This window comes from Rhipicephalus sanguineus, chromosome 10 (assembly GCF_013339695.2).
Source record: "Rhipicephalus sanguineus isolate Rsan-2018 chromosome 10, BIME_Rsan_1.4, whole genome shotgun sequence".
In the NCBI taxonomy this organism is placed as follows: domain Eukaryota; kingdom Metazoa; phylum Arthropoda; class Arachnida; order Ixodida; family Ixodidae; genus Rhipicephalus; species Rhipicephalus sanguineus.
This window is the reverse complement of record NC_051185.1, coordinates 24,396,314-24,411,655: the sequence shown is the minus strand read 5'-3', so window position 1 is coordinate 24,411,655 and position 15,342 is coordinate 24,396,314. Positions and strand designations below refer to the sequence as shown.

At 42.4% G+C, this 15,342-nt stretch overlaps 1 protein-coding gene across 1 annotated transcript in view; it reads left to right on the top strand.

The window, feature by feature from the left end:
* LOC119406271 (otoferlin) overlaps positions 1-14,794 on the top strand; it is a gene marked incomplete at its 3' end in the record, with an annotated part of 36,171 nt that extends 21,377 nt beyond the window's left edge. Inside the window, 9 exon segments of the mRNA XM_049420023.1 lie at positions 217-431; positions 1,309-1,417; positions 2,963-3,131; positions 3,772-3,892; positions 4,315-4,415; positions 5,733-5,820; positions 9,817-9,933; positions 11,009-11,161; positions 14,620-14,794. Coding sequence (XP_049275980.1) covers positions 217-431; positions 1,309-1,417; positions 2,963-3,131; positions 3,772-3,892; positions 4,315-4,415; positions 5,733-5,820; positions 9,817-9,933; positions 11,009-11,161; positions 14,620-14,794 — 1,248 coding nt within the window.
* Positions 14,795-15,342: the final 548 nt, after the last annotated feature.

Genomic DNA, 15,342 nt, shown 5'->3' with positions numbered 1-15,342 from the left:
GGGCACCTTATTCCTGTTTATGCTTCTATATCGCATTGCGTTTCACCCGTTCGCTTTCACCTCCACTTTGAATCCTTCAGTAGGTTACTCAGTAAAGCAATCAATAAAAAATACGCTGATCATTTTACTGGTCAATCAGTGAATTCAGCAGTAGTGAGTACCTCAACAAATCAATCAATCCGTCACCTCCTCTATCTTGTCTCGTTTCTGGCGCAGGCTTCCTTCCGACGTTCGGCCCCTCTTTCATCTACCTGTATGGATCGACGCGCGAAAAGTCGCTCTTCGAGGAGCACGCGCCGCTGAACGACGGCCTCGGCGAAGGAGTCATGTACCGGGGACGACTCCTTATCGCCATGCGCACCGAGATCTTCGACGCGCTCGACATGACGCAATCAAGCGTCGAGCTGGAACCCACGCCGCCAGTGAACGAAGTGAGTTTACTGGGCCCCCAACCAGCGGGCTCTAAAAAAGTTACTAGAAGTAACTCTGACGGCTGGAATTGTTAAGATGTTCACCCAGCATATTCACTCAGCAAGACCTGTTGAATTACCTTCAACCCTCAGGAAAGGAACAAGAGAGAGAGAGGAAATGCAGAGATGCTAACCAGTTTAGAAAAACTAATATGCTATCATACACTAGGGAAAGAGATAGGTGAATTGTGCTCGGAAATCAAAGCGAGCGACGTTACGAAATTGTCACCCGCTGATAAAGTCAAGGGCGTTGAGACAAGCAAGGCCTCTTAAACTTTACTGATCGTTTGCGTGAATAATCGTTTTTGTGGACACTGTTATCTAAGCTATCTTAAATTAACAGAAGGTGTATGATTTGCTGTTTGTTTTAATTACGTATCTGCGTAAGCACGCTCATATATTTCCATGAGGTGCCTTTTGTTTGTGTCATGGAGCGCATACGTCCCTTGCTACAACTGATGCTCATACGTGCATTAAATATATGAGGTCAATGGTTCTTTTTTAGCAGACGTTAGTGCGTAAAGTACCCACGAATTGAAGCGCGAAAAAAATTTAGGGTCAGGTAATGCACGTGCTTTCGTTTCCAGCTTATACAGTTCGTGCGATATCGGCGTAGTTTTGACTCGAACACCTACGCCGGAGCCAACATTACCTTTTGCGGCCAGATGTGAAGCGACATGAAGCGGTTATCACGAGCAGTTGCTCATAGCAGTTGTTAGTTCGTTATACTAAACAAAACGATATCGCACTTCAATCCGTGAGTACTGTACAAACGAGACATGTCGGTGTCTTTGTGAAAGACAAAAGTAGAAATTCTGCCTTTTTCTATCACTACCAGGCCTCCTACGCGAAGAACGAAAATTTCCTTCTGTTCGGTGCAATCCTGGAAGCATCCATGATCGACCGGAAAGTTGGCGAGAAGCCCATCTACTTTGAACTGAGCATAGGTGAGCTGAATTCTATACAAGGAGGTTCACATATCTCACTAGGGTGACCTGAGTACCAAAACAAAATGATTGCATGTGCACGATGCGCGAGGAATGAACGTAGTAGAGGTGAAATTATAGCATGCTCCGAATTGAAGACGTGCGTGTTGAAAACGCAATGACACGAGTACCCACGAATGAATTTGATACGTACTTGTATGTACCGGCTGTCTAGCATGTTCTGTTTTGAATACAGTGCACAATGCAGCAGTCTATATCATAGGAATTACATAAGCGTAAGTCATGCAAGATAAGCCGGGAAGGAATTTTCATGTGCAAAACCATTATCGCATATGTTCTTTAACAAACAAACCACGAAAGAAATCATGAAAATAAAGAGGTCTTCTACTGTTATAATAGGTGGGGTGCGAGCGGCCCTTCGTGCGTGGAAAAGCATATACACTATATAGTTCAACGTCCGTCCGCTTTCGATTATCGGCTTTAATTGTGCTGTCCGAGGCGGTAGAGTGTGAAGTTCACCAAGTGCCGTCTAGTAGCAGCTCATTGCGCCTTATTCAAACTACGTCGACCCACACATTCCTCCATCGCACTCAAATCCGGTATCGTGGACATAGCAGTGCGCACATAGCAGGGCCACGCCCCCCCCCCCCCCCCCCTAATCATCTAGTGGATGCGCCAAGTCTGCCCCCATACCGTTTCTATGTCGGACCTGCCCCGTAATTGTTTAAAGTGCTTGTTTATGGCCATGAAGGTTTTTTTTTGACGATAACAGTGGCCGAGGGCCCCTCATGCTGCATTCCAAGAACTTTTTACCTCCCACCGTCACGCCCGGAAAGCCGGGGACCAAAGGCAGGACGTTGTGAGAAGAACGTCATCGCTTCATTTTTATTCTTGCATCCACTGAGAAACTTGGTATCTTTCGAACTTCAGGATAACTTCTTGGGCGAGTTGGTGTTTACCGAGCCTATTGTAGTAGCGCTAACTTCGGAAAAGAAAGAAAACAGGAGAAGGAGAGGAGAGACAGACTGGCGCTACAGTCATTCTTACCTCTCCTTCTCCTGTTTTCTTTCTTTTCCGAAGTTACCACTACTACAATATGCGTGCTATCTTTCGGAATCGACCAAACGAGGCGAGGAGGAGGGGACGTTTTGGTGAACGTTTGCTCTCCCTACTGGGGAACCCTGCACACGCCGATGATCACGAAAGAACTGTACGAGGAGCGAGAGCAGCTCTCTTCTAAACTTTCGATATCCTCGCTCGAACAAAAGGTCGCTTACGTCCGAGTTGGGGCGATTCTCAGTAATACCTCACGTTCTGCGACAAATTCATAATGCTCTTATACGTAACGCTCGCTGCGATCAAGGAAACTGACCCAACGCGAAACTCAAGCGCATCATTGTGATCTGCTCATCGAAATGAACAGACTTGCGAACATGCCAAAAAACAAAAGCAAGTTTGCTGTAATTTACTGTGGGCAGACTGGGCAAATGTTCTACAGGGCCGGTTTTACCTCGCGTTAACGAAGGTCTTCCTGCCTCCGTGCAGGCAATTCTGGCAACACGCTGGACGGCGCGAGCAAGTGGAAGGACGACTCGCTCGAGTCTGCCAGTGGAAGCGGCAGCGACGAGAGGGCAGCGCTGCTCGAGTCCGTGGTCGTCGAGCCGGTCATCTCGCACTCGACCAGCCACCCGGTCAAGCCCATCACCTCGGACAGGTGACTGATGGAAACGTGTGCAAATGTGACCCAAAGATACGCATAAGAGGGAAAACACAGCTAGGCTTGACTTTTAATAAAAATTGTTGGGCTTATACATCCCAAAATCAAGATATGCTTATGAGAGACGCCGTAGTGGAGGCCTCCGGAAATTTCGAACACCTGGGGTTCCTAACGTGCGCCTAAATCTAAGCAGACGGGCCTCTAGCACTTGGCCTCCATTGAAATCCGGCCGCCACGGCCTGGATTCGACCCCCCGACCAATCGGACCAACAGTATAGGCTTGATTTTTTCCTCGTACTAATATGCATATCTGGATATGAAACGCAAACAGAAAGTAATTACGTACAGCAGGTCTGGAACAACATTATACATAAGCTTTCTTCACTGTATATAAAAAAAATAAGGAGAATGGATCTAGGGGTCTGTGTTTGTATTGGAAGCAACCACGTCAAGTCAAAGAAAGCATTTGGGTTCTGATTTGTAGTGTTTAATTCAATTATAGTAATTATGACATGAAATGCAAATGAATTAAAGTGAACGAAAAGACAATTCGCCGCCTGCGGGGACCAAACCCACAACCTTGGCGTGCGAAGGTTGAGGGTTCGGTTATTACACAATGTGTGCTATCTTCCCGCAGGTATTACTACCACCTACCGTACGGAGACAACAAGCCCTGCCTGTGGGTGAAGAGCTCGTGGCAAGACTACCGAAGGCGCCTCTACAACTCCAACATGATCCTCCGGGTCAAAGAGAAGCTCGTAAGACGGGCACTTGTGCGAAAGTCTTTTTACCAAAATGGAGCACGGCACGCGCTTGAATATCCATAGAACGTCTACTGAAGGCGACACGTACTCTATTGAACCACAGCATACAGAATTTCTATTAAAAATTTCGCAAGAAATTTCGCGGACTTTCGCGGAAAGTCGCGAGATATGCATTAAACAGAAATGAAGGCACTTATAGAACTCAAACACTTTCCTATTTCACTTGCCTTGTGTCTTAAAGTAATTGACAGCAAACTATGGAGCCATGATATTTGTATCTTGTCTAACGCTAATAACAATTTTATACCTCGTACAGTTTTTCTTGTAGAGGTCTCGTTTGCTAAACACAGGTTGTGTCTCGATGTTAAATCTTTCGTGCTCTGATCACATTTTTTCTCTTTTTTTCTTTTTTGCAGGAAGCCGGTCTCGCGGACATTCAAGAAATGATACGTCTCGAAAAATCTCACACCGACCGTCGTTTGAGAGGTGTGCTCGAAGAACTCTACACCGGAGCCGAGTGAGTGCAGTGACGCGAGATTAATTGTTAATTGCATCGCAAACGCCAATGCTATTGTAATCATCATCGTCGGCAATGATAAAACCATTAGCATCATGCTTAGTTTTATTGAGGGTAGTTATCACTGAATGAAGTGGTATGAGCAGGTAACATGACTTGATAAGCAAGCCAACGACGCTCAAAACGATGGCCGTGGAAAACCAACAACATCGCCAAACCAACGTACCAGTAAACGTTAGCAGCCACCAAATAGAACACGCATCTAAGTCATCGTAAAACATAATGTGTTGCCAAGAGAGGAGTCTATTAAAAGCACATATTTTACTGGACGGTTGCAAAAGACGAGCACCCGCTTTATGTCCACTTGCACAGCAGAGGCTTCTTCCAGCAACCTCTGGTAACTTTCATCAGTTCTCTGGATTCTGTGTTCGTGTCGTTACATCAATCAGCGATTAAAGTGATTGGGAACAATACTGCCAGGCTTACCATGGTTCACACATATCACCGGTTTAATCTGGCAGTACATTGCAAGGGTTCGTAGCAACTGATAATTTGGACGCTCTACAAACGCGGCAGATGCGCTCATTATTAATGTTGAATGCCCTGCATGCCAGGTAGGTGTTAACGATAACACCCCGTCAAAAATCTTCAGCATTTTGGTGGAAGCTGAACAGTAGAGGCACGTCTACAGTGCGATGTCAGTGCACGGTAAGGAACACCACATGATCAAAATTTCCGGAGCCCTCCAATACGGCGTGCCTCATAATGATATCGTGGTTTTGACACGTAAAACCCGAGGTATTATTTAAAATGTTCAGCAGGAAAGCAGGACAATACGTACGGCTCGACCAACATTACACTCGTAATCGCATTTGATATATGTTCGATAAAGATGAACATTTTTAGAATATGTTCAACTTACATGTAGCATTTCTGTGAAACATTTTTTTCAGGTATGCTTTAAATAATGGAGCATGTTGTGAAGTACCTTCCGCTTAGCGGAGCATTTCTGCGAGTATGTTTCCTTTAGTAGAACATTTTCGCAAGTATATGTTTTACTTAGTGGAACGTTTTGGCAAGTACTTTTTGCTTCGAGGAACATTCCTGCAAGTGTGTACTACTAAGCGGATTCTTCTTGCATGTGTGCTCCAATAATCGATACATACTTGCAGACTGCAAGTGTGTTTCACTCAGCCTGCGAGTGGAACAAAAAAATAAGAGTATGATTGTCGCTGTAAGAAACCCTGTAGGCTTACGTGGAATCCAGTCTGATTAGGAAGAGTGCAGCAATGTCTGACGTATTTTTGTCCGTTGTAGGCGTTATCTGAACCAAGCAAAGAGCCAAGGTCCCACTGGTAAGACGAAGCTTGACAAGGAGCGCCTCAGGCACTGCCAACGAGAAATGGTAAGTTGTTGTTCTTGACCTTATAGCTCAAAGACACATACTCATAACGAAAGAACGGTCAAGATTCCAGAGGTTTTTGTGAATGCATAAAAACGTGGTTAAGGAACGCTCATGACAAGCCCTGTCCCAGATACTACAAAAGATTCTATCGTGATATAAATCCAAATATCAAAGACCAAACAGCATAAAGGAAAACCAAAGAACGTAGAAAGGACTTAGTGAGCCCAGTCGATAGCTACCTGCTGTCTGTGCTACTCTCGATTGCAGTTTACCATATTAATGATATCACTTCCTGGAAATTCGTCATCTCGAAAGAAGAAATACTACTTTTGTTTCAGCAGATTAGTATATTTTAATGAGCTTGCACTAGACCAATAGCACATGAACGTTGACAATGGTACTAGATTGTATATTCGAACGAATTAACGTCAAATACGCTTCAAATAAAAATAACAGCTGTCTCCGTTTTCTGCAAACTTGTTGACCCGTCGCTTTAAAAGAGAGGGGTATTAACATAGCTACAATGGCTAGCTGAGCATCTTCTTTTGTTGTGTTTATTGAGGTAAGTAGCACAATCGCAGCCTAAATTGAACGCAGGGCAACCTAGGAGAATAAATGCATAAGTTTAACATGCAAAAAAAAAAAAAAACGTCGATGTCTGTTGTTCTTGCATAATCGCACGATCTGGAATTCAAATTCTTCGATCAGGCTTGTGCGTAGGCACTAATCAAATATATTGCAAAATTATTATTATTATTATTATTATTATTATTATTATTATTATTATTATTATTATTATTATTATTATTATTATTATTATTATTATTATTATTATTATTATGCTGATTGCCATTGACAATTCACTGAAATCCGTTAGACGGAAAGACCTAGAAACTATCGAAGAATCGATCTGGCTAGAAATCAACCTTGAGCGCCGTGAAAAATTGTTGATTGGATGCTTCTATTTACCGCCCAGCATTTCCCCTGCCTCGTTTCACGATGTCATGTCTTCTATTGAACTTGTGATATCTTCTCATAGTGGGCACGGAATTATTGTTCTTGGGGATTTCAATGCATCTGGAATTGACTGGAGCACGCTTACCTTTTCTCATTACAATCATTTCACAGAGAAAAAGTGCAGCCTGCTCTTGGACTTTCTGGCGTTTAATTCCCTAGTGCAACATAATTCAGTCGTCAATTCCAGTGGCAACGTGTTAGACCTGTGTGTGTCAAACGATCAACCCCTTGAAGTTTCCCGCTCCAACATCTCTCTTGTACGTCCGGACAAATTCCACCCACCACTTAACGTAAGATTATCTGCATCAGCCGAAACAACGAGCTACAGCAGTTACGTAAACAAATCTCCAAGATTTGCGTTCAAGCGAGGTGATTACACGGGCCTCTATCATCACTTGTCCACCGTTGAGTGGTCACAGGTTACTGACAAACCTAATGCTGATGACCAGGTTGATCGGTTTACGGAGCTTGTACTGAGCAGCATGCTTAATTTTATTCCCCAGTATACACCTAAACAACGTAAATATCCCCACTGGTTCTCATCTGAACTTATCAGTGCACTGAAGCATAAAGATCACGCACACAGGAAATCTAAATGTTCTCCATCCAGCGAGTGGAAGGAAGAGTTCAGCTTTTTTCGAACTCTCTCTAAACGCCTATATAAACGGGATCATAGTTCGTACATTGAAGTCTTAGAAAAAAGCGCCTCTGACAGGCCGGCTGAGTTTTGGAAGTATGTACGTAAACGGTCTAGCAAAAGCGGAGAGTCCTTCAGACTACTAGACTCAAATGGGGTAGAAGTGCACGCCGTCGCTGACTGTTTTGCCACACATTTCTCATCCGTTTATAAGGCCTCAGACTCCAGCACTGATATCAGACAACAGCCCAAGGCAGTTAGCTCATCCAGTGTTTTGTCGCTGGATGAAAATCTTATCGGCGAATGCATTAAGCGCTTAAAACCATCCTTATCATGTGGCCCAGATGGCATCCCCTCCGCCATACTAAAAGCATATGGTACTATATTTGTCCCAGTACTGACTACGATATTTAATAACTGCCTGGACACTTCCACATTTCCTAGCATGTGGAAAACTGCTCGTGTTTTCCCAGTATTTAAGTCGGGCTCTAAGACAGATGTTTCTAATTATCGCCCGATTTCTCTACTATGTGCCACATCAAAGATCTTCGAACTGGCTCTTCACAAAATATTGTCTTTTAGTGTGAAAAACTCATTGATTCCAAATCAACATGGTTTTCTTGCTGGCCGCTCAACTACCACAAATCTTGCTAGTTTCATGACGCAGATCTCCACACCTATTTCTCAGAGAGGACAGGTTGACGTAATCTACTGTGACCTGAGCAAGGCTTTTGACGTAGTCAGCCACACACTGATTATGGTTAAACTTGCGAACTTTGACGTTGACTTGTCGATTGTGAATCTCTTGCACAGCTATCTGCTCAATAGATCTTGTTATGTTGCCGTAAATGGCCAAACCTCTTCTTTGTATAAAGTGACTAGTGGGGTCCCTCAAGGGTCGGTATTAGGCCCACTCCTATTTTTAATTTACGTTAATGATGTTTCTTTTGCCATTCGTAATTCTTCTTTCCTCTTGTATGCCGATGACATCAAGATATTTAAGGAAATTCATTCAGTTAACGACTGCCGCTTGCTGCAGTCAGATTTGTGTTCTTTTCCCGAATGGTGCAACGGCAATAACCTTTCTCTAAATACCTCAAAGACAAAATTCATGTCTATCACTCGCAAAACGTCTAGCGTGTCATTTCAATACTTTGTCAATTCTGTGCCGTTATGCAAGGTTTATGAAATCAGTGATCTTGGTGTTGTTGTTGACAGCGCGTTAAACTTTTCTTCTCACGTTGAGCGTGCTGCTATGCGGGGCCTTCGTTCTCTCGGATGTGTTTGTAGAATATCTCGAGAATTCAGGTCTCCCATGGCCCTACATAAATTGTACACGGCAATATGTCTTCCGCAACTTGAGTATGCGTCCGTGATATGGAATGGCATTGCTCAATCCAGCGGTAACACCATTGAACGAGTCCAGAAAAAATTCCTCAAAAAAAAAATAGAATAGCATATATAACCATCGCTTTGCTAAAAGTGACTCTGGACCTCGTTCAAGTACTGCTGAATCATTATCACTGCCATCACTTCACTGCCGACGAAATCGTTCTGATCTCTTATTTCTCTACAAGCTAGTCCACGGTATCATATCCTGCCCTGTACTTCTCAATTGTGTTAATTTTCGAATTCCGCGTAAGTTAACCAGAGAGAACAGACCGTTTCATGTACCCGCCTGCTTCTTCCAACACTCTACCGTTCACAGAATACAAAGTCTTTATAATATTAATTTTCTTGATCTTGACGTTTTTCATAGTCCACAATCATTGTTTTTATCCGAGCTTTGCACTGTTTTGACATAGTATGGCACAATGTACAAAGTCTTCCCTTCTCCGTCTTTCCGCATAGTTGTATATATGCAATCTAATTTTTTATTCCCCTTCAATATTTCTCATATTGTCTTATTTTACTCCTCCCCTTTTGTGTTCATTTCTCTTTGTCTACGTGTTTTTGCTCTTTTTATTTCTGAAGACTGTCTGTATTGTATTGTTTATTTTTATTGATTTTTTTTTGCGTGCGCCTGCACAAAGACCTCACGGTTGTTACTGGGCACGTTAAATAAATGATTGATTGATAAATGATTGATTATTATTATTATTATTATTATTATTATTATTATTATTATTATTATTATTATTATTATTATTATTATTATCACATTTCATGTGCGTAAGGTCATCTGAGTAGAAGAGCTCCAGCACAAGAGTCATGCTGAAGGTGTGTTGTGAGTCTAAAGTCATTATTTAAAGTAGATGATGCTGTACAGGGGCATAAGTGCAAAATATGTCGCGAATGCCTAGCCTGCTCATTTTCTTTAATAATTTTGTTATCTCCAACAGGATCACGTTCGGAGTATGGCACGGACTATGAAAGCGCTGGTCACAAAAAATTCGTTCAAGGAGAAACTGAGGAGTACCTACACTCTCCTGCAGAAGATGGGGGACCTTGTCGACGATGTAAGTTGTCTAATTTACCCGTAACATTGTGTGGTCACGTGATCCCTTTCTGCCGCTACCTCGAAACATCAAATTTGCGGTAGTACATGGTTAGCTCAACGAAGTATTTTAGTGTAGTATTGCTGTTAGAAACACAACAGCCCAGCGAAAAAGAAAACGCAGGAGAGATGAATTGCAGGGAGGTTAACCAGAAGCAAAAGTTCGTTTTTCTACCCTACTCAGGGAAACTGGGGAAACTTAGGCTGAGAATAAATAGAAAGAGAGAGAGACACCAGGTACACACATATCTTCACAGTCATTTACAACATACGCCGATTCAGATTACACATGCGCTTGTATATCGCTGCTCAAAGCTGCGACAGTTCCTTCGTTTACCTCAAGTGCAATGACTTACGAGGAGGTTCGGAGTGGTGGTGAAGATTCAGACCATAGTGACAGTTATCATAATCATAATATGAGAACGACGATGGTAAGAACCGCCATCGTTGGCATGACATCATCAACGTCATCAATGCCAGATAAATGTCGATAATGATACCCGTTAAATATAACATTAATGACAATATTGTTAAGAATAACACCATCAGCGTCATCATTGCAAGAAGAAAGATGAAAATAATCACCATTAGCGTAAGAAGACCATCATTGTAACTATCGTCGAATGAAAATACGAAGTACAAAAAAAAGAAGGCTGGTTTTGGGACACTAGAGACATATAGTCCGCGACATACCACGTTTCAAGTAATCAACATAAGGCACCCATCAGAAGGATCCTTGTGATGAAGCCAGTCCCTAAACAAAGGGACTTGTGTTCATCAGGATAACAACTCTTTTTTAAGCAAAAAGTTGTTTAGCAAAGGTTTCTTGAACTAAGTCTTCTTCCTACATTAGAGTAATGAGAATAAGCTGGTGCGTAAAGAGGGGAGTGTAGGTGCTTGAAAGAAATGGCAGGGAAGAGGAGCAGCATAGTGAACGAATTCATTATTGATGTATGATTTTGCCTTTTGACAATTACTTGTCGCAAAGAGAAGATTATTGTTATCTCAGTTTGACATCATTGGGATTTCGTATTCAGCCTCAACATGCCCTGCCTGATGTTTTCGTGTGGATGATAAGCGGTGGCAAGCGGGTCGCCTACCACCGCATACCAGCGAGAGATCTTATCTACTCGATTATTGAAGAAGAGACTGGCAAGTTCTGCGGCAAAGTGCAGACGCTTTTCCTCAAGGTAAGGAGGCCGACTTATAGTTTACTCTTTGATTAGAAAACGACACTTCATGTAATCAAACGATTCAAGGCATCAAATGAAGTACGCGGGGAACTTTTGCGACTCTGCAACGTAGTCTTTGAATGGAGCTTAATTATGGCAATGTATTCAAGTTAAAGTGCTATAAAAACTGAGGCAATCACAATAGCTTGTTTCACAACTGTATAGGATATAGGCAGCAGATTGCACAGTTTGTCGGTGGTTGATGTGCTCGTCAATTTCTTTACGGCAGTTCTTGGTAAATGCTAATTACACTTTTAAAAGATTCGCAGCATTGGTTTAGCACAAGACAATTATAGGAACAGTTGCACAACAACCAGTAGCACTTTCTGGTGTTTAATGAATACCCCAACTATTGCTTCGTATGTGAACGCACACTTGTCTTAAAACTACGCATGATGTTAATCTGAATGTCAAGGTAATGTTAGCTAAGCAGTACGAAAAACCAAGATAAGGTTACCGAAATCTTGGCACGAAACCTTAGAAGAGAGTTGTCACATTTGAAGAAATTGCCGTTTTTTGAACAAGAAAAGAAAAGTAGAAGATTGTGAGTTTGGATGCTTGCACCCGTTATCTCTTTCCACCATAATCAGGCTATATGTGAAAAATTTTCTGCAAATATTTTTAACCTAATCGATAGGCATATCACCACGAAATGTAAGGCTCATAATTCCACGTAATATTCTTGATTGTATGTGGAACGGAGTTCCACTTCAGTAAGGAAAAACAACAACAGCAAACAACAATTAGCGGCAAATTTTGTTAGTGAAGCTATTGTAATGTGCGAAGCATTTTATGAAGTAACGCGTAGGCGTAGTAGTGTACGTGTATTACAACAGCACTGCAATTACAATAGTATAACAATAGCGATGCCACAACCATTACATTGTTGTGGCATCGCTATTACATTTTTATCAGAGCAGATTGCCTACAGTAGCCAAGAGTGGTCATCAGTTAGCCAGTAATTTCCAAAATGAGCTACCACTGGGTCACTATTAGCTAATATGATCCAGTCTTCGTATTAGTCATATACAGCAGACTTCACACAAGCTATACTTTCTTTTGCAAAAGTAATCAATGCTCTAGCATAGATTCAATCTCTTTTATAACCGTATAGGATGCTTTGTATACCCTAATTGGCACCACTGGATCTTTTGTTACCCCAAATTTTGTTCCGAACTTTTTTCCCTACTGACCCAGAAATGCTTCATAAACTCCAGATTACTTCCCGCATAAAATGCTTCGCATTATAATATTGTCTGTACTTTTTCTATTATATCTGTAACATAAGTGGAAGGAGCTAACGTGTGTATTGAGGTCTATTGTTTGATCACGTGATCGCTTTCTCCCGCTATCTAGAAGCATCAAACTTTGTTCTGATTTTGTAAAACCAATCTTTCTGTTTAGGACAAAGGCATCGGCGACGATTATAGTTATTTCAAGGTATGATCACTCACCTAGCTTAGCCAGCATCCGCACGCTTTTAGAGTGAACCCATGCACACTGCATTCTCCGCTCTTGCTTGGCCCAGCACATGTAGAAGACAACCTGCACATAGATATGAAACGTTTCTTTTTGCCGCTGCCTTTTTAAAAACTCATTATCCTTTCGCTATCCTTGCATAGCTTGCTAATGAGCACCGCTCATATACCGCCGCTACCTACTGCGAAAGTAAGCTAGTTGGTAATATACACCACCTCAAAGATCAAAGTAGCACGAACAAGGCACAACAGCACACCTAACGGGACGCTGATTTGACTACGAACTCGCAATTTATTGCGATAACTACAAGACGTACACAAGTCAACATGCGAGAAAAAATGAGAGGAAACTAATTAGGAAAGCAAAAGAATGCAAAACGAAGCGTCACCACTTGTGTCAGCTGTCAACACTAAATATGAAAGATTTCATTTCCAGAACAGAGCTTCCTTTGAAAAGTTCAACAACGTCTTAGCTTATTTTAGGTATTATCGGGTATGTGTGGGGCCTCCGTGTTGGTTGAACTATTATGCGACGTCAGTACAAACTTAGGTTGAGTAAGCTTGCACTGCTTTACTTTGAAGAGATCAGTTGTATATGAGAATTATTGATGAAGAAGCTGCCGCTGAATCGACAGCATGTCTACTTAGGTTCAGTTACGTAAGTGCGGTTAGGTTAATAGATCAGCTATGGGCGAGATGTGTGTGCTGTTCTCGTCACTAAGTACTGCTGTGAAAAAAAAATTGCTGAATCAATGAGCAATGAAGATACTGTGTCGGAAAAAAAGGCAGAAATATCGTGACTTGGAGGTTGATGAACGCTGCATGAGCCCATGTCTGAAGTCTTTCTATCTTTTTTTCTTTTCACACTTTTGTTTGTTTTCTTCACTGTTTATTATAGCTTTCCTTGTGTGTGGATATTTTTTTAGGCATATTTAAACCACAGCAATAAAGGTCCAATTATTGCACTGCCCCGAGCTTTGTGGCCGTGAACTCAAGTACGCGCTTTCCTGTACACCTTAATTGGAACGTCGCGGCTCGCTTTGGACTAGCTGCTACTTTTCGTATTGCTAGCCTATTAAAAGCTACCTGCTTATAGCTTCATGTGCTGCTGCTCTTTAATACGTATCTAGGGAGTAAAAAAAGATGTTTCTATCGTGTTTAAATGAAACCGCGCTTTTTTGCTGGTGGGAATAACTACTTTACAAGCACTAGGTGCACAACACCAGTGCTCAAAAATTATTGTCAAACTGAGACTAGGAAACAAATTACATTTATTGAACCAGCAGAGAAACCAACAAAAGGCTAAGTGCCTTCGTGAGATTTGTGATGTTGCTGCCGTGTACTACAACTTGATTAAGAATAAAATACTGCCCGCCGTTTCAACACAGTCAGAAAGCAGTAACGTAAAGGAACTTTTGGCCACAACATAACTTCATTGGGCATTTACTTTTCAACAGACATTGAGGAGTTTCAGTATATCACGATATTTCTTAATTGTGTTGTAAGTAAACGTACTTGCGGTGCGTTCTTTACGAGTTGCGAACGGAGCTCCAGAATTTCATTCAAGACATGTTTGTGACATATGACGACACATATCGTTACTGGCCTACACTAAACTGTATATTCACCCAGCCCTCCCCCCTCCCCTGTCCGCACGCCTATCGCACGATTCTTTCATGAGCACTGTCCGCATTCTTTCCAAGAAAACTAACCGCCCTACAACTTCACGAGGCAGCCTTGCTCTCACGTTGTACAGAAGTAAGGCTAACCCTCACTGTACAGTAACGCTATCTTCCCGTATAACAAAGCCACACGCGTTCAGTGTAAATAAGGAGAGCCTAGATTCTCCCATTTCCTAGCTAGATTCCCTATCCAATGGCTCGCGATAAGTAGTTCACCTCGTGTTCCTTTCGCTACTGCCGAATTGCCTGCTTTCAGCCTGGCAAGAAAGTCAGCCAGAGCGCACGCTGGATGGTTCAAGCCAAGCTGCGCATGCATCTCTGGCTGGGCACCACCAAGCACAAGCATTGCGTACTCAAGGGATTGCCCGAGGGCTACGTCAAGGACGTCGAGGACATTGACAAGGGGCCGCCATCGCAACTTCATTACACGGGTCAGTGCACGACGCTAACTCGTTAAACACCACTTCACGCAAAAACACTTTGCGCCGTGTTGCCGGGTAATTCGGTGCAGCCGTGCTGATGGTTTTGTTCTTAGAGCGCGGGGAAGTTACACGGCCCTTTATACGGCACCACCATGAAATTTTGTCAACGACAATAGTTGCATTAAACTCTTTGGTACACCATCCGTAGACTGTTCTGATTCCCAAAATAGTAGTACGTTTTATCTACAACTTGTTATATATTGTAGGCATTTATTATGCACTTCTTCCTCATCTCTGTGGTATTGTAATCATCATCACGCGTTTGCCTTTCATCATCATCGTCTTCGGGTGTGTGCTCTTGATCATCGTGGCCGTGGCGCTTGTTCACTCTCGACGCCGCGACAAAATAAACCTCGTTACGACTGCGACGTAATAGCGTCATAGCGAATAATTCGTCATAGCGAATTATTCCTTTCCCTAAATACTTCATCCTAAACATTTATAGACCACCAATAAAATCTGTTCAATTCAATTCAAGTACAGTAGGACTATGAAAG